General features: G+C 41.9%; 1 protein-coding gene across 3 annotated transcripts in view; it reads left to right on the top strand.

Annotated features, from left to right (window-relative positions):
- EMC2 (ER membrane protein complex subunit 2) overlaps nt 1-24,227 on the top strand; it is a 74,841-nt gene that overhangs the window by 39,920 nt on the left and 10,694 nt on the right. For all 3 annotated transcript variants that reach the window (XM_075825827.1, XM_075825826.1, XM_075825825.1), the window contains exons 6-11: nt 40-97; nt 14,816-14,901; nt 15,064-15,123; nt 18,825-18,906; nt 21,900-22,010; nt 23,754-23,858. In XM_075825827.1, coding sequence (XP_075681942.1) covers nt 40-97; nt 14,816-14,901; nt 15,064-15,123; nt 18,825-18,906; nt 21,900-22,010; nt 23,754-23,858 — 502 coding nt within the window. The remainder of the gene's footprint in view (nt 1-39; nt 98-14,815; nt 14,902-15,063; nt 15,124-18,824; nt 18,907-21,899; nt 22,011-23,753; nt 23,859-24,227) is intronic.

The following is a 24,227-nucleotide window of genomic DNA, read 5'->3' as shown; positions in this document are numbered from 1 at the left end:
ATTTTCCATAAGCGGTTTTCACTTTCCTTTTTGGAACAGGTATGATGATGCTCTCCAGATATATGACAGGATATTACAAGAAGATCCAACCAACACAGTAAGTCAAATATTGTGACTGTTATAGGTAATTTGAGAGAAGCCGGCTGAGTGCATACTCTTGGCTAGCAAAATATTGCTCCAAATCATTCTCGCTCTCCCACAGGGAAATATATTTCTTTTAATTATTTTTTTTATTAACTTGGACATATTGTTTTTCTTGCACTCTAAATACCAGAAAAGCACAGAAATTAATAATATCATAGCTTTTCTTCCTAGAATGACAGATTTTGGCAAAACTTTATTGTTGTAATTTATATTGCTGAGTGTCCTGGTCTCTAAATAGATCGTTGTGCGAATAAGTTATTTTTTTAAAAATTTTATTTTTATTTTTTGGGAATATTAGTCCAGGTTAGGTTGAAATTGAATTTTATATTAATACTTTATAAGTCAATGACTTCATTTATTTAAGCTTCCCAGTCATTATTGATCGCTGTCAGGAAACTGACACGTCCTCTTGAGAACACATCCGTGTAGCGGACTTATCAGTAGCCATCGCCTCTCCTTCTCCACATCATGGTTCACAATACTTCTTTAAAGTCACCTTTTAACACGATATCGTCTTTAGGTCCCCAATTCAGTGCTGATTCATTTCATACAACTAGTCCTTCTCGATGAATTAGAATATCATCAGAAAGTTAATTTATTTCAGTAATTTAATTCAAAAAGTGAAACTCATATAGTATATAGATTCATTACACACAGAGGGATCTATTTCCAGTGTTTTTTTTTCTTCTAATGTTGGTGATTATGGCTGCGTTGACTCTGGACTTGATATAACTTCATTTGGAAATCTCGGTCCCGGAGTCTGGAGGAAGAGGAGAGGTGTCAATCCAAGTTGCTTGCGGTCCAGTGTGAAGTTTCCACAGTCACTGATGGTTTGGGGAGCCATGTCATCTGCTGGTGTTGGTCCACTATGTTCTATCAAGTCCAGAGTCAGCGCAGCGTCTACCAGGAAATTTCCAGCACTTCATGCTTCCCTCTGCTGACAAGCTTTATGGAGATGCTGATTTCATTTTCCAGCAGGACTTGGCACCTGCCCACATTGCCAAAAGTACCAATACCTGGTTTAATTACCACAGTATCACTGCGCTTGATCGGCCAGCAAACTCGCCTGACCTAAACCCCATAGAGAATCTATAGGGTATTGTCAGGAGGAAGATGAGACACCAGACCCAACAATGCAGACGAGCTGAAGGCCACTATCAAAGCAACCTGGGCTTCCATAACACCTCACCAGTGCCACCAGCTGATCGCCTCCATGCCACGCCACATTGATAACACCTCAGCAGTGGCACAGGCTGGTCGCCTCCATGACACGCCGCATTGATTTAACCCCTCAGCAGTGCCACCGGCTGATCGTCTAAATGACACGCCGCATTGATAACACCTCAGCAGTGCCACAGGCTGATCACCTCCATGCCACGCCACATTGATGTAGTAATTCATGCAAAAGGAGCCCCGACCAACTATTGAGGGCATATACTGTACATCCTTTTCAGTAGGCCAAGATTTCGGTATTAAAAATCATTTTTGAAATTGGGCAAATATAATATTCAAATTTTCTGAGACACTAAATTTGGGGTTTTCATTAACTGAAACCATAATCCTCTACATTAAAAGAAAAAAAATGCTGGAAATGGATTACTCTGTGTGTAATGAATCTACAGAATATAGGAGTTTCACTTTTTGAATTGAATTACTGAAATAAATTAACTTTCTGATATTCTAATTCATTGAGACGGACTAGTACATCTTTCTAGCAATTCGAGCACGATTATCCGGATATAGAGCTCCTAATCCCCTGCATAGGCCAAAAATTTAATTATAAAATTCCTGCAGCCTCCACTAGGGGGAGCTTACTGGTCTTTAAAGGGGTTGTCCAGTCCCTAAAAATTGATGGCCTATCCTCAGGATAGGCCATTGATGGCTGATGGGTCGGGGTCCAACTCCTGGGACCCCCGCCGATGAGCTGTTTTGAAGGGGGTTCAGGGCTCGTACGAGCGCTGCTTTCCCTTTATGTCTACTTGTTTGAATCGCCTACACAGATGTAGTGGCAATTCACAGGTATTACAGCCGCCTTCTCCCATTCACTTCAATGGGAGAATAAGGCTGCAATATCTGTGAGTCGTGACTAATTAAATGCGTGTCGACGATTCACAGTGAGCAAGTAGAAAAGGGAAAGCAGCGCTCGTACGAGCGCTGCACCCCTTTAAAACAGCTAATCGGTGGGGGTCCCAGGAGTCGGACCCCGACCAGTCAGCTATTGTTGGGCTATCTTGAGGATAGGCCATCAATTTTTAGGGACTGAACGACCCCTTTAAACAGTATGCAGTAAGTTCATGAGCTCCCCCTAGTGATAGTTGAAACCAGACAGAATTTTATTAGTATGTTTATATAGGGGATTTGGAGATATGTATAAAAAAGACAAAGCTCAGACTACTATAAATATATATGAGGACATTATTTAGTACGGAATTTAGGTTAATAAAGAAATGGTGAACAAGAGTTGAAATTCACATTTAGTGTTTTCCATGGTTGAGTAACTAGTGTAGAATATATTCATAGTTTGATATATCCTGCAGAAATGTTTTCTCATCCATGGATTTAATCAACGCATAGTATTCGCAGTCCATATTTTAGCAGAATGGATATCCTGCTATACAATAGACTGCCGCCCCTGCGCTAGGTAATAAGACACAAAAATCATGGGGCTCCAGTAAAAAAAAATAACATAAATGGAAAGTTATGTGCTGTAAACTGAAAGAACTTTTGTATAGCAAGGTCAGAGGTGGGATTTAGATGTATTGTAGAGAACCCATGTTGACCAGGTGGGTTGTATGGTATTAGCCTATTGGTTTGCTGAACTGATTAAAAAGAGTAAAAAAAAAACAAAAAAACTGAAATGCCTGCTTCCTGAAATTGAAGCCTGAGCGGCGAATTTATAAAATTTTCTACGCTGGTTTTCCGGCGTAAAAAGTCACAAATACACCAAAAATCGCAATTTGTGCAAAAAAAATCAGACAGTTGATGCATTTATACTGCCCGTGCCACCTTCCTGGAAAATCTGTGTGGCTTAGCTAAAGGGGATGAGGCATGTCGCAGCCCAACAAATTTCCTATAATTTACGTCAAAAACTGGTGTAAATTATAGCGGAAATCTACGCCAGTTCTTTTCCAATGCACGGAGAGCCAGAGATGAAGCGTATGCGTCTTATTAATTTAGGCACATTTTACTTCAGCGGTCCCTTTTTTAAGGTCTCATTCAGACGGTTGCGTTCGGCCTGTGATAGACCGTGTGACGGCAGTATTTCACGGACCATCACAGTTCAGGGAGCAGGACTCCTACCATCATAGTTATCTCCGCGGGAATCCTGTCCCCTGTAATCATGTTTTCAGTACGGGACAGTATTCCCATGTGGAGACAGGGACTCCTAGTTTCATAGATGACTATGATGCTAGGAGCCCGGCTCCCTGGACTGTGGTCGGTCCGGGAAATATTGCCATCATACAGTCCATATATCACGGACTGAACACGGCCATTTGAATGAGGCCTAAGACTGCGTATGAATCGCCAGCCCTAATAAATCTCCCCATCTATTTTTTAGTAAGGCCACGATCAACTTTGCGGTGGGCGTTCTGCACAGCAAATCCGTGGCAATATAGAGTAGAATATATGAGGATGTGGTTGTCAAACCACCATCTAACATAGTGGAAAAACTCCACATGGATATTTGGGTTTGCAGATTCCAACCTTTCAACGTATAGGGTGAAATCCACTGCGAATCCGCAGCACTATATAGTGACGCATGCAGAGTTTGCTGGAAATCACAGCCACGTCTGAACATAGCCTAATGAAATTCTTCACCTACTGGCGGGTCAACCTCTAAATTGACACCTTGCTGCGCCAAGTTATTCAACACTTGATTTTTATAGTGCCCATTAGTGTTACTGCTCGCATCTGCGATACTGTTTCGATGCCGTGCACCCTCAAACGGTTCAATACCGTTATTTCATGTATTTCGATACTAAGCTGTGCGGCCGCACACCTCAGCATTGTAACACATTAATGTGTGAGCGGGGCTGCGGCTGTGTAATACAGCCATTGCCCCACTCCTGAGAAGAGCGCGCGGTCAGCATGAGGTGATGTGGCCGGCGCTGCACTAATGATTGCCGGCACTGAAGACAGAACATGGCGGGTGCACTGCAAAGCCTGAACCGCCGCTCGTTAGAGCAGTGCCGGACGCATCACCTCATGCTGACCGCACGCGCACTTATTGTCAGGAGCGGGGCAATGGCTGTATTACACAACCACAGCCACGCTCTAATGGCGGAGATCAGACAGACCTCCGCCACTATTCCGCTGAATGCTGCGATCAAAACTGACCGCAGCGTTCAGGGGAAAATGAGAAGGGGGATGCCTTTTGGATCGCGTCACAGGGAATTCCTGTGACGTGATCGAGGGCCATACCATATATGGGCAGACAGCCCAGGGTCCAATGAAGGACCCCAAGGCTGTCTGACTATATTTCCTGTTAGGTATGTCCTAACAACTACCTGTGTACTATCCGTATACAGGCTAATGTACTGGCATATAGATATATGCCAGTACATTAAAGTTTAAAAATAAAGTTAAAAAAAAACAAAAACACACATAAATTAAAATAAGTCTCGATACATAAAATATAAACACATTCGGTATCGTTCTGACCGTAATAACACATTTATAACGTTATTTATGTTTACGCTGTTATAAAATAATAAACTGCTTTCTTTCACTTATTAATGTGAGGCGCGAGGTGTGATGAATTTTGAACCTCCATGTGCCGCACATTAATAGTAATTAACCCCATCATGTACCTCACATTAACCCAATGCTGTCCATTATGACTGAGGAACATGATGGGGTTAATTACTATTAATGTGCGGCACATGGAGGTTCAAAATTCACACCTCACGCCTCACATCAGAAAATGGAAGAACCTTTTTCTTTAGTATTGTTGGCAAAAGTATCGTTTTGGTATGGAGTATCGCAATACTACACAAAGTATCCGTATCGAAGTCCAAATTCTGGTATCGTGACATCCCTAATAGGGTGTATTCACACGTTGCGGTTTCCCACATCCTTACAGCGCGTCCTCTTTCTACGTTCTTCACCGGTGGACATGCATGCGCTGCTTTGCCCTCATCTGCTGGTGAGCCGGCTATCCAGCCATTGGCGTCTTTTCCGCTGGTCAGAGAGGCTGAGGATGCCACTGCACATCTGCAAGGGATTGATACAGAAAGTATGTTGGGAAAGTGTTCAACGTTTCATTACACCATGAATAAAACTCCCCTTTAATAACCTTCTACTCAATCCAGTGACTCTACAATTATTTCTCCAGTAGTTTGCACTGTTTGGCTGATATAAAGTCCATGTATTTTAGCTTTATACCATAATCTAAGTAACTCCATGTGTCAGCACACACACTCGAAAAAGTGATAAGTCTGTTTTGGATGCCAAGATAAACTCCGCAAAAGCCGTTCTTCATATCCAAATACCTCCGCCCCCTCCCCCACAGCAGCCACGTATCCATATGGCAATAATTAGCAGGTAGATGATATATAAACAAGTTCTATACCTGACAATTTATCAGAATTTCTATGGAGCTTTCACCAGACGAATAGCCGCAGGGAGATTTCTGACCATCCTTGTCGTAAAACTAATGTGGAGCGTTTTTCCCCCGTTTTATTTTATTTATATTTTTATATATATATTGTGCTGAAACACCTAAAGCTCCTTGTGTAGACACTATCTGGTTTTTAATTTAAAATTAGATCCAACGCTGCCAAAAAGCGTAATTGCAAACCATTTACAAGAACGTCCGCGCCAGACATGCCACTGGAAACATTTACTGTGCCTGAAAATACCCGTGCTAGCCGGACTCGTGCTTCATAAGACGAGAACATTGTAAAAAGTCTATTCACTTGTGAAATAACAAACCGCTACAATATTCTGCATTTGTTTTGCTCAAACTCCTGGCTCTTAAAATGTTTCTCCAAGTCGTAAGTTCTGATCCAAAAATCTGCAGTGCAAGCCCCCCCCATGGATCTAGAAAAGTGCCAACTACTACTCTGAACCTACTGCCCCCCCCCCCTCAATGTAGTAATGGAGATGATAGGTCTCCAGGCATGCAGGGAAATAACTAGAACTCATAGGGTCCTCTAGGAAATTAGAATGGGCCCCCACGTGGTCACCGTAAACTGTAGTCATGCAAACAGCAAGTAAAGGATGGATAGTAGTGTCCTATTTCAGAACTTCTGCACAAGGGTGAACACACATGCCGGAGTAAGACAGCAGAAATCTTCATCCACTTCCCCTCTGCTTGTAGATGTGTCAGTCTTGACTGTGGATCCGGCATTCTATTCCAAAACCAGGATGTTCAGAAAAGTAGGTCCTACTCACTCAGGCCCCCTGTACATGGCCATAGATGTAATCCCGGTCTGTGGCTACGGCCGGCCGCGGACAGTCACTCGCATTTGCGGGCCGTGCACCCATTATAAAGTATGGGAGCACGGTTCGTAAAATTAAAAAAAGACATGTCTTATTTTTTGCGGAACCTTTCTACGGCCCGGACACCTTCCCGTAAATATACGGAAAGGTGTCCATGGGCAATAGAAATGGGTCCGTGCTTGGATCTGCAATTACGGTCCATAATTGTGGATCAAAATTACGGCGGTGTGCATGGGGCCTCCGATAGTAGAGTTCTGGGCTGCAGTGCATGTGATGGATGTGAGGCCTTATTCACACAGTGCAGTTTTTTTATGCAGCCACAACTAGTAGTTGATTGTAAATAGAGGGGCTGAATGTAAGAAAGATTGTACTTCTTTTTTTTTTTTTTTGCTATTCATACCTGGTTGTGGCTTTAAAACTGCTGCAAAACGGCACTGTATGATTTTCTAAGTAAACCAGGACTGTAATCTGTGGAATAGGTCTGTAATCTCAGCATCTAGAACCTTGGAATAAGTCAGGGAAATGACGGTCGTGCTTGCGGCCTCATTAGACGCTAAGATAACCTAATAGCAGTGTAGATAAGCGGTGCTCTAGAAATAGGACTGAGCTGAATCCCACTTTTCACTATTATTTAGGATGAAAGTTTGTTAATCTTGGAATGTGTGCAAATAAAATTGCAATGTGTTACAGCCAATACAGGGTTTTAATGTATTTTACATGCAAAAGCCGCACCGTGAAACATGGGAAATTCACGATAAAACTGCGTGCGTCTTGGCCGCGCCGCACACTACCGCATCCTTAGTGGGCATCCACAGGCCTGTCTATCATTGGCCAATCTTGCCATAGATGAATAAAAGACTTTGACCAGACTTAGACCTCATGCACACGACCGTAATAGTTTTTACTATCCGCAAATACGGATGCACATCCGTAGCCGTTTGCAATTGCGGAAGCACCCATAGACTTCTATGGGCGAGTCCGTGACGCAATTGCGGACAAGAATAGGACATGTTCTATATTTTGCGGATCATTTCTAGGGCCCGGAGACACATCCGTAAATATACGGAAAGGTGTCCGTGGCCAATAGAAATGAATGCTTCCGCTATTTTATCTGTAATTACCTGATCCGTAAAAACTACGGTCGTGTGCATGGGGCCTTACAGGGAATGATACATAGTTTGAAACAGGCTGAAACTTCCTATCACTTTTCAGCTTGTGCTGTGTACACTGGAGGCAGGTTCAGCAGTCATTTAATCAACATCCGAGAGCAGGCCTGTTCACGTCACTTTTTGGCTCTACGTGGATCTCGGTGGATGCGCCTCTAATACTCCCGGCATAGATACTGAACGTATTTGTACGCCCTCATTTACCCAGCGTTTATGTGCCGGTATGCTTAATCCCAATTCTTTTCAGTTCGGCGCGGTCTGGTATCGGCAGTGGTCGGGTACGGCTATGGGTACCCCTGTCGCTCCGACCTTTGCCAATATCTTTCTGAATTCGAACAGAATAAAATCTGTTTGTAATCCCTACCTCAAATTTCTACAACAATACCTGCGATATATTGATGATATTTTCATCATTTGTTCCGGTGCCTCGCAGAAATTCATGGATTTCGAAGTACCGTATATTAATGACAATCAGGTGAACATGAAATTCCCCCGCATATTTGGTGGGCACTCTTTGGAATTCCTGGACGTTCTAGCCACAGCAATAGGGAGCGAACTCATGACTAATTGTTATCATAAACCCACTGCCACCAACTCCCTACTAAGATTTGATAGTCATCATTGATTTCATGTCAAAAGGGCTTTGCCCTATGGACAATTTTTGAGAATTAATAGTGACGATACTGTATTTGACCTTCAATCTGAAAAATTTTTGGGGAAACTAAAAGTTAGAGGATAACCGGATTCTATTCTTTATATTGCGTGGGAAAAAGCAAGAAATACAAATAGGGAGGAACTATTGGGAATCAATAAAGATACTAAAAATAAAAGGAGTAGAAACAATAAGAGGTGTATTTTTTCATTCCGACGTGGCCCCATGGAAAACATTATAAATGCAGCAATTAGAAAAAATTGTATATGATCAAAAAGGATCCCTTACTACTTGAAGTTGCTGCCAGACAACACATCGTTTCTTTTTACGGCTGGGTTCACACGAGCATGTTACATCCGTAATGGACGGAACGTTTTTCGGCCGCAAGTCCCGGACAGAACACACTGCAGGGAGCCGGGCTCCCTGCCTCTCCGTGGAACTACTGTCCTGTACTGAAAACATAATTAAAGTACAGGACAGTTGTCCGGCAGTGAGGCAGGGACTCCTAGCGTCGTACATAACTATGATGCTAGGAGCCCGGCTCCCTGCAGTTTCTCCGGTCCGGGACTTGTGGCCGAAAGACGTTCTGTCCATTACGGACCGAACATGCTCGTGTGAACCCAGCCTAAAGATGTGCACTAATTTGAGAGAGATTCTGGTGAAGGGGCGTTTTGTCAATAATCCTCCTAAAACGACGTGGCTTAGTGAAGCTATCCCGAGCGGGAGCTATAGTTGTGGGCACTGTAAGTTATATACCCAGATCATACAGTCGATGTACTTAAAATTGGGGGGCTTGACCGTGTCTGTTGACGGTGTCATCACATGCAGAACTAAATTTGTGGTATATGTCATTGTGTCCCCGTGGTCTCTTATATCGGGAAGACCATCCGCCCAAGAGATTCGGAGAGCACATGCGATCTATTATTACGGGGGAAGGTTCTCCACGCCTGATTGATCATATTCTGAATTATCACAATTGCAATTCCAAAATGATGTCCTTAAATGTGTTAAACAAAGCTCTTCTGGAGGGAACAAACATAATATGTTACTCCAGACTGAAGCTGAATTGATCTTACGAATAGAGGCTCTTGGTCCACTCAGTCTTAATGACCGTAGTGACTTAAGCTCTTTCCTTATTTAGGAGAAGTATCAATCATAATATATGTCCTCATAAATATGGGATACTAAAGTTTAGTTAATGTTATATGTCTTTTGTGGACCATAACTTGAAATAAAGCGTGTCCTGCATCAGAATGCACTGGATGAACTTGTTGTGTTTCCTTTCATTCAGTTAGTGTCAGACTGGCGGAGGACTTTAGGACCGTTCGGTCCGATCGACCGCTATGTTGGTTTTGCACATAGTTTCCATGTTCTGTATTGTTGCTACTATTGCAACATTGTCACTCTCCTGTGCTTGATACGGTAATTTTAATCTTTTTATTATTGTTTATAACTAAGTATGTAACATTAAAGTTCTCTTCTCTGTATATAAGGGGGTGCGGTCTGTGATAATGCCGAGGCCTTGACAAAGCATGGGTACACGTGAAACGGCCGTATGTTTGAAGGGGTAGTCCAGGATTAGAAAAAAGTTTTTTTTTTTTTTTTAGTGGCACCCCAAAATCTCATCCATTTGCTTGTTACTGTGTTCACAGCATTTCGTGAATTCACCCGAATAAGGCATATGAACAAGGGTTGTGTACTTACGACTACGGTTGTCACGATACCAGAATTTGAACTTCGATACCGATACTTTGTGTAGTATTGCGACACTCCATACCAAAACTATACTTTGCCAACAATAATAATAAAAAAAATGGCTTCCATTTTCCATGTGAGGCACCTGGTGTGATGAATTTTGAACCTCCATGGGCCGCACATTAATAGTAATTAACCCCATCACGTTCCTCAGTCATAATGGACAACATTAATTACAATTACAATTCATGTGTGAGGTACATGATGGGGTTAATTACTATTAATGTGAGGCACATGGAGGTTCAAAATTCATAACACCTCGTGCCTCACATTAATAAGTGAAAGAAAGCAGTTTTTCTATTTTGGAACAGCGTAAACATGAATGACGCTATAAATGTGTTATTACGGTCGCGATGATACCGAATGTGTTTATATCTTATGTATTGAGACTATGTTTATTGTAAAAATTGTGTGTTTTTTTTATTTAACATCGCCTATTTAATTTTTTTTGCTTTTTTTTTTTTATAATTTTTTTTAACTTTAATGTACTGGTATATATCTATATACTGATAGTACACAGGCAGTTGTTAGGACATACCTCAGTATGTCCTAACAGGAAATATGGTAGGACAGCCCTGGGGTCCTTCAGTGGACCCTGGATTGTCTGCCCATATATGGTATGTCACTCGATCGCGTCACATGGATTCCCCATTCTCATTTTCCCCTTGAATCTTGCGGTCAGCTTTGATCTCAGCATTCAGGCGAATAACGGCAGAGATGAGGGGTTTCTCTGATCTCAACCGTTAGAGCGGGGCTGCGGCTGTGTAATACATCAGGTGATTCGGCTGGCGCTGCACTAATGAGCGCCGGCACTGAAGATAGAACATGGAGGTAGTGCGCCCGCCATGTTCTGTCTTCAGTGCCGGCAATCCTTAGTGCAGCGCTGGTCGTATCACATCATGCTGAACGCGCGCACACTTCATAGGAGCAGGGCAATGGCTGTATTACACAGCCGCAGCCCTAACAACATCTATGTATTACTATACTAGCACAGCTTAGTATAGAAATACATGAAATAACGGTATTGAACAGTTTCCGGGTGCACGGTATCGAAACCGTATCGAATTTTCAATGCATAATGCATCCCTACTTATGACAATAAGTCAGTCATCTATAGTGTTCTATTTCTGGAGCCTGCATTGACCGCTTGCACAGGGTAGATTTTCAAGAAATGCAGTAAACTCTACTTGTAAACCATCGACATATGACAAGCACGTCTATAAGAGATCTTGGATGTAGCAGAGCTACATTTGTAGCTGAAATGCTTCTTTGTGCATTTCTCTCTAACAATTGTTTGGCTTGCAGTCCTATGTAAAATCACCGGCATATCATGTGATCACACTGAGATTTGCTAAATGTCACATCCCTGCTGCCTCTCATAAATTCCGCTCTGCTACTTGTGTAATCCTCATTTTAAATTGAGTAAGATTTATTTATACTTTATTTTTTTTTCTTTAGGCAAATGTCTCTCTCTTTGCTTTGTTATGCGTCTAATTAAGATAAATGATCGGCTCAACATTTCCTTAACTATTGAGGTGCGCGTGTTTTGGGCAGACAGCATGGGTAGGGTCTGATTCTGGCAAGCGAGCCGTAGAACAATCCCACATAATGTGTTACTGGACAGTCCCCCAGTCTCCCTGACAAGCTGTAAATCATCCTAGATCCTGATACATTACTGGAAAAATCACTTAACCGCACAGCCAATTAAATCCTCCGTGCACAGCGAGTCCGTGGAATGGGGCTTTATATTCTATGGTATTTTAGTAAGTTAAATCCACATGGCCGAGATGTCTGTAGCCTTGCAAAAATGAAAACATGATCCAATCCAATTTGTTTAGCCTATTGACATTCCCGGCTATTTATACATCTCTGTAGTTACATTGGGCTTGTATTCCCGGGCCGGTTTACAGCAGTTTCCACTGGAGAATCATTGGTCTCCGAAAAGGTAAAACCCACATATTCTATGTGGTGCGGGTGAGAGATCAGTGCCTCCGATTATAAAAGAATCCATTTAAGAGTATATTCCCCTTAAAGTGAATGGCCACCGTTTAACACCATGTTGTTTTTTTTAATTTTGTGCTACTAGTATCATAATTTATCTTTATAGATGTTGGAGATCTGTTTTTCCTGATACAGCGCTACCTGCAGCCACCACTAGGGAGCTTACTGCATACTGTTGTATTATTGAGTTCAATGTATAAATAGTAATTTCCTGAGCTCCCCCTAGTGGTGTCTGCAGACAGACAAAATGTTATATTTTCAATCTGGGCGCAAAAAAATGAAAACATTTGAACCCTCTGGATTATTTTATTTAGCCGTAGGCTATCAACATAATGTTTGGGTCAACAACAGTCAATTCTCAAACAGACTACAAAAAAAGCCATCAGCTACATCCGTAGCTAAATAAAGTTATACGTTTAAGTAGAACCTGTCACAGCGTCATCTAAGTGACCCCTCCTGTTACAGAGGTATGGCCTACTGATTTGTTGGGCCCCTCTATACTAATTTGCTGTAGTTAGCCAACAGGGTGTGAACTACCTTATTTAGACACAGGGAGGCTAGCTCCACCAGTAAACAGTGCTGGAATCAGGTAGACAGCGCTATTCAGGTCAGTAAACCAGTTAAATTTATATGACCTAGTGACAGGTTCTATTTAAGTAACTCAATCTATTCCGATACAGGAGAATTCCAAATATTAAATAGGATACAGACTGTGAGTCTATCCTACATATTGTATTAATTTGGTTGACACATAATCTTAAAATTTGCAAAGCAACAGAGCACCGAGGTTTTTCCATTTATTGAGTACTATTTCGGGGCACATATAACTTATTGATTAACGTTTATAATACTTTTTATTACTATTAAACTTTATTAAACTCTATTTTGCAAAAAAAAATTCACATTATAGGACTTTAAGCCGGGATTCTTTGATCGCTTGTATAATGCTTTGGTATACTTCGTATTCCAAAGCATTATTGCCCGTCAGTATAAAACTGACAGGCGATCTATTAGGCCAAGCCTCTGACATAGCCTGATAGGCAGTTACTGATGGCAGACCCAGGAGCCTTTGTTAGGCCCCGGGCTGCCATGGTAACCAATTGACAACCCGCGATTGCTGGGCGGGGCACAGTTTGTAAAACTCCTTAGATGCCACGGTCGCTATTGACTGTGGCATATAGGGGGTTAAACTGCTGAAATCTGCGTTCTCTTCGATAGCCTGGCTGTGTATAGCAGCCATTTTTTTTGCCACTGATCTTGTGGGTACAGTGGCGGTACCCACGAGATCTGAGTGACTTATATATGTGTCACGATGTGGGAACTAGCACCCATGATGGATATATCCGGCGCGTGTCGTTAAGTTAAAAATAAAACCACTTAAAAAACACGATGGATAGAACACTCCTTAAGTTGTCTTCTGATTTGGCTTTAAAACCCCTCCTCGCCCTGGATGCCTGTGCATAGTATATGAGTATACGGGTCCTTTGCTCTCCTATAGCTCTGCATACAGCACCCCCTAACAATCCACCAGTAATTGTGAAGTATAAAATTAGTTCTCAGTCCTTTGCATGCAATTTAATAGACAATAGGAAGCTGCTTTTAAAGGGGACAACTCTTATCAGATTGGAGACGCTAATTTTGCCGGGGCGAATTAGCGGCCAGTCAGACATTTCAGTAGTTTCGGATACTGCAGCCATCCAGATATTTCCTCTGTAATATTTGGTCAGCTTGAGGTCCCCAGAGTGGGAGCTGCCCTTACAGAGCGGATCTCTGTTCTACCTCATAGCCCAAGATGGGGGACCACTTTCTTTGCCGTCTGTATGTCCTGATAGGGCTTATGGACAGGCGTTGGCTTCATAAATCAACCCCTTGAAGGTAGCAGTGTGCCCCCTCACCTGCTGGACCCCGTGGAGTAGTGCAGGTTGTACATATGGTGCCACAAAGGCTGGAAACTGCTTTTTCATTAATACTTCAGGACCCTAAGAAACCTGGATGACAGAGGGAGCTGTAACGTCCGCTATGTTGGTTGTCACCCAGCTTTCCCAAAAACCATTCTAACCAAGAAATGACGAAATAACACGTCTTATAATAATGTTTACACTTCTACTAGACGCTATAGCACGGCTGGATAATTCTCAAGTAGCCAACGTACCTAGAAATTGGATATTGCCACCTAACTTTTCGGGTTGGTCGTCTATCAATACGTTATTGCTGGGCCAGTGAGAAGGTCAGCTGGCTCTTAGTCTTCGGTATTATGTCCATCCCTGGCTTAGCGATATTACAAGCCCCTTCAATTTCCTTCCTTTGGGGGCAGTTAAACCTTTTATTCTTCTGCAGAGATTATTGCAATGACAGGAAGGAGAGATACAGCCGTGAATGGGACACCAGGATTAGTCTTCCCTGCTGGTTTGTAATTACTACATTCTGGCGGGACACTTCTTTGGAAGAAGCGATGCATAGTGTTGGTATCAATGGCCGGGCATACGTAATGCTATCGCTGGATGAGTTTTGCATTGTGTCAGTTGAACAGCATAGCGTGTGTTTATATACTCCAGACAAACAGTGGAATTCCTCTGGCATTGAGATAATAATTTACACAGTCAAATTGCCTACTTTACCAAGAGTCTAATCCTTTCTTAATGTCAACCTATAGGCGACAAGAAAGAGGAAGATTGCCATTCGCAAAGCCCAGGGGAGAAACGCAGAGGCAATCCGAGAGCTGAATGAGTATTTGGAACAGTGAGTGTTTTAAAAGGGGATTTTGTTTTGCACTTATATATATATATATATCATATTTAATTAAAATGGAATTTGCATGTGATTTAGCCCTGTTTTACTTTTTTCCAAACTTTCTTTCCCACCCAAACCGTATTTCTCAAGCATCTGACCTTCTTGTTGCAGATTTGTAGGTGACCAAGAAGCTTGGCACGAACTGGCGGAACTTTATATCAATGAACTTGAGTAAGTCACTGGAGAAATTTCCTGTGTAGATGATTATGAAGATGGTTATAGCATGAACTTAAAGGGAACCTGTCAGCAGGTATGAGGCCTCAAAACTGCTGACTGGCCGGGCGTTTTTTACTTACCTCTTTACTCAGTAATACAAGTGTATGACCGAAAAACAGACATTTGATTCCCACGGCATGGTGGTCGCAAATGACAGCTCTAGCAGCCAATCAGGAAACCGCTAGAGCCGTTACTCTGGAGGGTGGGGCTTGCGGCGGGCAGTACGGGAGCACTTTCACATGAAGTCCTGCCTCCGTGGCAGTTGCGATAAACACGCCGGGGGAATCAAACATCGTTTTCTTGATCGTGCAACTTGCATGACCGAGAAAAAAGGGACGTTTAAAATGCTCTTCCCCTCCCCTGTATCGCCCTATCAGCAGTTATGAGACCTAGAAATGGCTGACCTGTTCCCTTTAAAGGGTAACTTGTTCCAAAACCCTTCTCACATATCTTAGAGACACGTCCGAGGTTTTGATCGGTGGGGGGTCCGAGCACCGCTGAGCACTGTGCCCCTTCGGCTTGTTAAAAAGCATCAACTTTAGCAGGACGAGCACCTGTGGGTCCATCACATAACAGGACGCATTTGTATCCCCTGGGAGTAAACAGTAAAGGTTCCTATTAAACGACAGCAAGCAGAGATTTTAAAAGCTGTGAGCAATTGATACAGAAAGTATATGGGAAAATTGTAATACTATTGTATAAAGTATTGCAGTCGTTGCTTAAATGGGGCTGAGCTGCAATACCACACACAGCCCATAGACAAGAGGGGGGCTGTTTTTGTATAAATACAGCCATGGTTTCTTCCATCTCTGACAAGTCCTTAATAAAAAAAAGAAAATTAAAATGTGTATATGCATTCACAAGACAGGATTTTTGCACGGTACATAGACAAATTGTGTATCTGTAGATCATTTTATTTTTTACCACGTGTCTGCGTATTTCTAATTGAAATTCCCTTATTTTAATAAAAAAAAAATATTACATTTCCTTTCCCAGACAAGTCTTTATATTTAGGACGAGCCTGTGTTGCCAAGGTATAAAGCCAGGGACAATGGGGAATTCTATCTGTGATCCGAACCTACTTATTGGATGTGTAATGTTTTTGTTAGGCTTTTATAGTCGTATTGACAGGAGGAAATTCTGGCATGAAAGGATTAGCCGACAGCTTAGTGCAGTTCTCCCATATCGCCGCCTGTGTTCTGTCCTCCCTCTAAAGACCACGCATGTCTATTCATCAGTCTTAAGAGTCTATCCCGATTACACTCCACGTTGTATTCTTCTATATGGAGCGCGGTGGAGAGTTTACCTTCTGGATAAAGGGGTTTTTGTCCCCATTTATTTTTGTTTTTCGTTCTGTTTTTTAAATGTCATTCTTTAAACTTGCCTCCAATGTTTTTTTCCCAATTTATAGTTTGAATCTGCATAAGATATTAATATACTTTATTTTTAATAGTTTTGAGGTACAACATGCCTTTTACTCACTCTGTCCACTTCCAAAGCTAAATTCTGATTTCGGCTGGATTCCTGTTACCAGTGTGCAGTGCATTGTGGGAGATCAGGTGACCATTTCATAGGGGACTCTTCGCTTGTACGTCACGTCATGTGTGAGCGCAGATACAATGCAGACATTTTAGCGTAGCGACCAGCAGAATCTTCATTTAATACTTGAATGTGGCTGGAGTAAGGGGGGGGGGGGGGTTAAAATTCACTCAAGTCTTTACGTCGGTTTAACTTGTGCAATGCTTTTAGATGTTGAGTAATTCTTTAAGTGTCCCTGTATTACTCGGATGTAAGAGAACTGATCCCTGTGGCATTCTGTACTTGGAAGGACATGATTACACGTACCAATAATTGTTATGATTCTTTTTTTTTTTTTCCAAGTGACCATAACAATTATTTGCCATTTTAAATGCATGAAAAGATGAATGAATAAAGATAATACCATCATTTATCATTGTTCCTGCAGACATAAAAATGATCTTTAGCGGTTTACCGAAATGTAATTATTGCTCATCCAAAATTTCTAACACATGTCACTACAACTGAAAATGGCGGCTTATGTACAGACGTGTCCTCTCTCTTAACTTATCTCTTAGGCCCTGTTCTCATCACGTTCTAGCCTTCCAATAGAGACGTATACCTCAGACAAAAGGCTATAACGTGTTGTGAATAGGTAAGGACTCCCGACGTATACCTCCAATGGGTGGCTGAAACGTATCCCACTGTATAGGTATATGGTGGAATAAGTCACCCAACCACCCCAGGCAGAGCTCTACCTGATTAACAGTGATGTCAGGAGCTACAATGCAAGAGTCCCTGGCCGGAGCATTGGAAGAGCTCTAAGCCGCAAAACTCTGACCCTGAAGAAGCCCCTGACATCACTGTCTATATATGGACAGTGATGTCAGGAGCTTCCCCAGGGACAAAGTTCCAATGCTCTGCCCGGGGACTCCGATGTTGGGTATATTGACGTTACTGTCCATATATAGACAGATATGTTGGGAGTTTCCCGACATATACGTTTAACGTATACCTGTGTCGGATGCCACTTATAGGCTCCCATGTAAAAAATTTAAACCACACGGTATATACGTTTTTTTTGTTTTTGTTTTTTTTTTTTTGCAGGATCCCTCAGGATGGATTAGCATAGTCTACTATGCTATTCCATCCTCCAAGAACTCTCCATTGGCTAATGGAGCCCTATGGACACATTTATTGTGTATTCCAGCAGCTTTCTTAACACGTGCGCTAAACATAGGGCAAAAACGCAATGTGAACTAGGCATAAACCTGACATCTCCGAAGATCTGTGGAGTGAGGTTTTAAACTTGGTAAAAAAAAAAAACTATATATCTCAGACGGTCGCCCAATAGACTCATGTTAAAAAACATACACGTTAACGTATACCTTTTTTACTGAATGGCTGTGACGGTTGCCTCCGATGGAAGCCATTCATCGCCCGTAGACTTCCATGTTAAATGTACACGGTCTTTACTGGATGTCGCGAGATTGTATTGAATTGGTTTCATGACAAATTGTAAACTTAATGCAATTCAATAAAAGTTAAGGGTGGACACCTCTTTATGATGATTGTACTGATGGAAATGTCCATCAGATACTTAAGGATTTTGTAAATCACCAATCTTACGTCGGTGTAAACGGGACATTTGGAGTTTGTAGGTGCTCCCTGTTCAGTTTCCTCCCACACTTTATATACATACTGATAGGGCAATTGGATTCCTATGAAATTGTGAATATCACCAGTGTGAGTGGATGAGGTAAGTGACTGTGAGCCCCATTGGGGACAGGGACAATGGCGATCAGTTTTGTATAGTTCTGTGAAATAAGTCAGCACTTTATAAGGAACAGAAATAAATGTGTAATATAGTGACTGCTAACACACGGAAAGTCTCCAAATCGGTGGTGATATCCTGTAGCATCAGAACCATAGCTGCAGGTTGTCTGAGACTAAAAAACGTATGATACTGTTCTATTATGGGGCTTCCTGTAAAATGGAGGTTTTATAGCCAAGTGGACCACGTCGTCACATGCTTTTTGACAGAATTTATTTGTTTTCAGTGAGAAACACTGATCGTTGGGATTGTATGATGCAGATTTTATATGTACATTTTTATGTTTTCTACCAAAACCCTACAGATATGCAAAAGCGGCTTTTTGCCTGGAGGAACTCATTCTGACGAACCCGCACAACCACTTCTACTACCAGCAGTTTGCTGAAGTGAGTATTTACTGTGGAACTTGTATTTATAGAGTCATTTACCTGAGTTCATGTATCAAATAATATACAACAGAAAAAACTAATCGTTTACGAATGATGTCAACCCCACTGCGGAGCGTCAGGAGATTTGGACCTTTACACCTTTACAAATGACCTACCTTTTGCATGTCAATTCTCTTACTGTACTATTGAGCACACTTGGTGAAATAATGAAGTGATCGGCACCTTGAATGAATAGTACAGTATATGGCCAACCATATTTGGACACCTGACCATCACCTATATGTTGTTGTTGGGTATCCCATTACAAAACACAGGTACTTTTGTAGGACATGAAGATCTGTCTCACAATTGCCGTTTCAATTTATCCCAAAGGTGTTGGATGGGCTTGAGGTCAGGGCTCTGTGCAGCCACTCAAGTTCATCCACACCAAACTCCCCCCAACCATGTCTTTTGGGACCTTGTGCACTGGGGCACAGTCATGCTGGAACAGAAAAGGGCCGAATCCCAAACTGTTCCCACAAAGTTGGAAGCTACAATTGTCCAAAATATCTTGGTATGCTGAAACACTAACATTACTATTCACTGAAAATAAGGGACAAAACCCTGGAAATAGCCCAGACCATTATCCCTCCCCCATCAAATTTTAGGCATCTGCTCGACCATATAAACCCATATCATGAAGCTCCTAACGTACAGTTCTTGTGCTGATGTCACTTCAGAATAGAGTGTTGTAGAGCCAATCATCCATTAATAAGAATAAAGTCCTTATTGATGCAATCCAATAAAAGTCACATTAAAAATGAGTCCTATAGTCATTGTACCTGTGTCTTATATTTGGTCATCTCCTACACTACCGTTCAAAAGTTGGGTCACCTAGACAATTTTGTGTTTTCCATGAAAACTCACACTTGTATTTATCAAATGAGTTGCAAAATGACTAGAAAATATAGTCAAGACATTGACAAGGGGTTAGAAATAATGATTTTTATTTGAAATAATAATTCTCTCCTTCAAACTTTGCTTTCGTCAAAGAATGCTCCATTTGCAGCAATTACAGCATTGCAGACCTTTGGCATTCTAGCTGTTAATTTGCTGAGGTAATCGGGAGAAATTTCACCCCATGCTTCCAGAAGCCCCTCCCACAAGTTGGATTGGCTTGATGGGCACTTCTTGCGTACCATACGGTCAAGCTGCTCCCACAACAGCTCTATGGGGTTGAGATCTGTTGACTGCGCTGGCCACTCCATTACAGATAGAATACCAGCTGCCTGCTTCTTCCCTAAATAGTTCTTGCAGAATTTGGAGGTGTGCTTTGGGTCATTGTCCTGTTGTAGGATGGAATTGGCTCCAATCAAGCGCTGTCCACAGGGTATGGCATGGCGTTGCAAAATGGAGTGATAGCCTTCCTTATTCAAAATCCCTTTTACCTTGTACAAATCTCCCACTTTACCAGCACCAAAGCAACCCCAGACCATCACATTACCTCCACCATGCTTGACAGATGGCGTCAGGCACTCTTCCAGCATCTTTTCAGTTGTTCTGCGTCTCACAAATGTTCTTCTGTGTGATCCAAACACCTCAAACTTCGATTTGTCTGTCCAGAACACTTTTTTCCAATCTTCCTCTGTCCAATGTCTGTGTGCCTTTGCCCATATTAATCTTTTCCTTTTATTAGCCAGTCTCAGATATGGCTTTTTCTTTGCCACTCTGCCCTGAAGGCCAGCATCCCGGAGTCGCCTCTTCACTGTAGACGTTGACACTGGCGTTTTGCAGGTACTATTTAATGAAGCTGCCAGTTGAGGATCTGTGAGGCGTCTATTTCTCAAACTAGAGACTCTAATGTACTTGTCTTGTTGCTCAGTTGTGCAGCGTGGCCTCCCACTTCTCTTTCTACTCTGGTTAGAGCCTGTGTGTGCTGTCCTCTGAAGGGAGTAGTACACACCGTTGTAGGAAATCTTCAGTTTCTTGGCAATTTCTCACATGGAATAGCCTTCATTTCTAAGAACAAGAATAGACTGTCGAGTTTCACATGAAAGCTCTCTTTTTCTAGCCATTTGGAGAGTTTAATCGAACCCACAAATGTAATGCTCCAGATTCTCAACTAGCTCAAAGGAAGGTCAGTTTTATAGCTCCTCTAAACAGCAAAACTGTTTACAGCGGTGCTAACATAATTGCACAAGGGTTTTCAAGTGTTTTCTAATCATTCATTAGCCTTCTAACACGGTTAGCAAACACAATGTACCATTAGACCACTGGAGTGATGGTTGCTGGAAATAGGCCTCTATACACCTATGTAGATATTGCATTAAAAACAAGATGTTTGCAGCTAGAATAGTCATTTAGCACATTAACAATGTATAGAGTGTATTTCTGATTAATTTAATGTTATCTTCATTGAAAAAAACTGTGCTTTTCTTTCAAAAATAAGGAAGTTTCTAAGTGACCCTAAACCTTTGAACGGTAGTGTATATGAGAGTGTCAATGCTTTAACCATCCCTAAGAATTACGTGCATATGACCTATGGATACAGTCTTGTTTGTGAAACTCCTTTTTATTGTGTATTTTTATTGGATTGTATTTTTATTCATGGTGATATCTATGTGTAGATCTTCTTCTATAATCGGTCTAATCACTTCACAATAATAGCACTTACAGGTGACCGGGACTGATCTAGCAGATCAAAAATGTCATGAACTGACTTGTGGCAAAAGTGCCATTCCATGACAGTGCCATGTTAAAAGTCACTGAGCTCTTCAGTGCAGCCCATATTATTACCAATGTTTGTCTATGGAGATGACATGACTGTATGCTTCATTTTATTCAGCTGTTGGCAATAAGTGTGGCTGAAACATCTTAACTCAAGGGAGGGGTGTCAACAAACATTTAGCTGTACGGTGTATAAAAGACCTTTTTATTAACATATATATTTACTTTTATTGAGTTTTATCTATACTGTATACCAGCTGATGTTTGTATTGTTATATTTGCAGGTAAAATACACGCAGGGTGGACTTGAAAACCTTGAACTGGCTAGAAAATATTTTTCCCAGTCCCTGAAGCTGAACAACCACAATATGAGAGCTTTGTTTGGTCTTTATATAGTAAGTTAATAAAATGGTTGTATGAAAAGGTAGTAGCTATACGAGCTTTGTGTTATATAAAACCATTATCTCATAGTTTTCCTGTCTCCTTTTAGTCTTATCCATTTTTCTAGAGTAAACCTTCTGTTTTTTCATCCCCGTTGGACTTGAACTTGGGATCGTTTGCACAATACACTGCAATGCTTATGTATTTCAGTGTATTGTGCTTTCTGCTGGTCTCCGGCAGGACTTAAAAGACCGTGACAGCCATCGGCACCCTGCGATCACAGGAGGGGTGTGGGGTTATAGTGGTGGGGCCCCACCCCGTCTCACTGCTTAGATGCCACGGCCACTGTTGACCGTGGCACCTAAGCAGTTATACGGCCGAGATAGGAGTTCTCTCTGATCCTGGCCGTTAGTACAAGGTGTTAGCTGTAATACACAGCTGACACCTGAAGCGTATGGAGCAGGATCAGCCTAAAACCGCACCTAAAAAAAGCATAAAAAACCTCCAATATTAAGTACGGCTTTTACCTGCAGAATGACATGTGCTGTTTTGATGCAGATTTTCCACATCAAATTCTGCAATGTGTGTATGTAGCCTTATACGTCCTGGTTTCGTGTCTACGTAAGGCAGGCGTTGGAGGATGAGTAACTGAATGTTGGAGCCGGAAGAAAGCCGGTTACTGTCCTGTCTCCCCCCTGTATAGCCTCCATTGACCCCCGGGCGGTGATACAGGGGCTTTTCTTCATGTTATTACACCCTTTTACCAATCAGGGAGAGAATATGTGCTCTGATCACTTTTAGGGGGGGTCCCTTTTTCCCCCCCCCCTACTACCGAGGGTGAGAAGATGAGCAGTTCCACATCTAATCACCCCCTGCCCCCAATCAGACCATTTGCCAACTCCATGATTCCGGAATACACAACGTTACACTTTGATGCAAAATTGTTTGGGTTGGCATTTTTACAATGTGCCAGGTGTCTACTTTCTGAAAATTTGTGGGTATGTGAGTATAATAAGAATTTTATATTTTATAATTAAGGTCTACTTGTGTACGTCAAATTTGTGATAATTGTAGTGGCAGCAGAAAGGTTAAAGGGTGTTGGCCAGAAGTCTAAAAAAATGGATCTGCCTTTTTTTTTTTTTTCCCTAGAAACAGCGTTACACTTGTCCATTGGCTACGTTTGGTGTTGTAATACCAGACACATCCAATGGAAAAGTGTAGCGCTGTTTCTAGAAAAAAAAGTGGACCCTTTTTTCAAGTCCTGGTCAACCCCTTTAGCTATCGAGTGGTGACAGCTGCATACGTCTCAAAAGTATTCCTCTGGACTGCAGCTGTCACGCGATTACAATTGTAAAGTCGTTCTGCAAAAAGTCGCAGTGACCAAGTAGTTAGCAAGAGTGCAAAGTTTTATGAGAATGTTCTCCATTACAACGCAACATTCAAGTTTCATCTACTTTGTTTTATTTTACAACAATTTAGCTAATTTCATTTGTTATTATAAGTTCCTGGCGTTCTGTGATCGCGCATTCTTGTTAACAAGTTCATTGTGGACTGTGCGTTGTATGAACGCTGGCCCATGGAAACGATCAGAGCGACTGTGCAGAGCCAGGAAATCATGTTATTTGTGCAAAGTGACTAGAAGATTAAGAGGTTGAGTGGATTGTAATCCGTCTTCAGGAGCGTACGGGCAAATGGTAAAAACAATCACTCGCATGTGTCGTATGTTTACCCTTGTACCCAATCCTGTCTCATTCCAGTCATCAATCCACATTGCGTCCAATCCCAAAGCCAGCGCAAAGATGAAGAAGGACAATGTGAAATTTGCTACATGGGCTGCCAATCAAATAAAGAAAGCTTACCAGGTAGATGATGAACTTCATCATTTTAATTGCAGGAATCGAAATACTATTTATTTTTACTTTGCTAATGTGTATGTTGCACTTCAACAAGCTGGAAGTTTGGGCTAGTAAATGGCAAATGTTAAGCTATGCACCTAGGCTGCAGGAAAAAAATGGCAAACAAATGGGGATACGAGAACAAGAAAAGGACTTGAGTATACTTGTCACCATTAAGGCTTTGTACACACGACCGTTTGTATTTTACGGCCCATAAACAACGGATGCACAAAACACGGACGGAATATGGACCGCGCACGGATGTCATTTGTGTGCCGTCAGTGGCTTTCACATCACCATAGACTTGATTAGGCGAGACTGAGCTGCATACATGGG

This window comes from Rhinoderma darwinii, chromosome 5 (assembly GCF_050947455.1).
Source record: "Rhinoderma darwinii isolate aRhiDar2 chromosome 5, aRhiDar2.hap1, whole genome shotgun sequence".
In the NCBI taxonomy this organism is placed as follows: domain Eukaryota; kingdom Metazoa; phylum Chordata; class Amphibia; order Anura; family Rhinodermatidae; genus Rhinoderma; species Rhinoderma darwinii.
The sequence above is the reverse complement of the archived record's forward strand: the minus strand, read 5'-3'. Positions and strand labels throughout refer to the sequence as shown.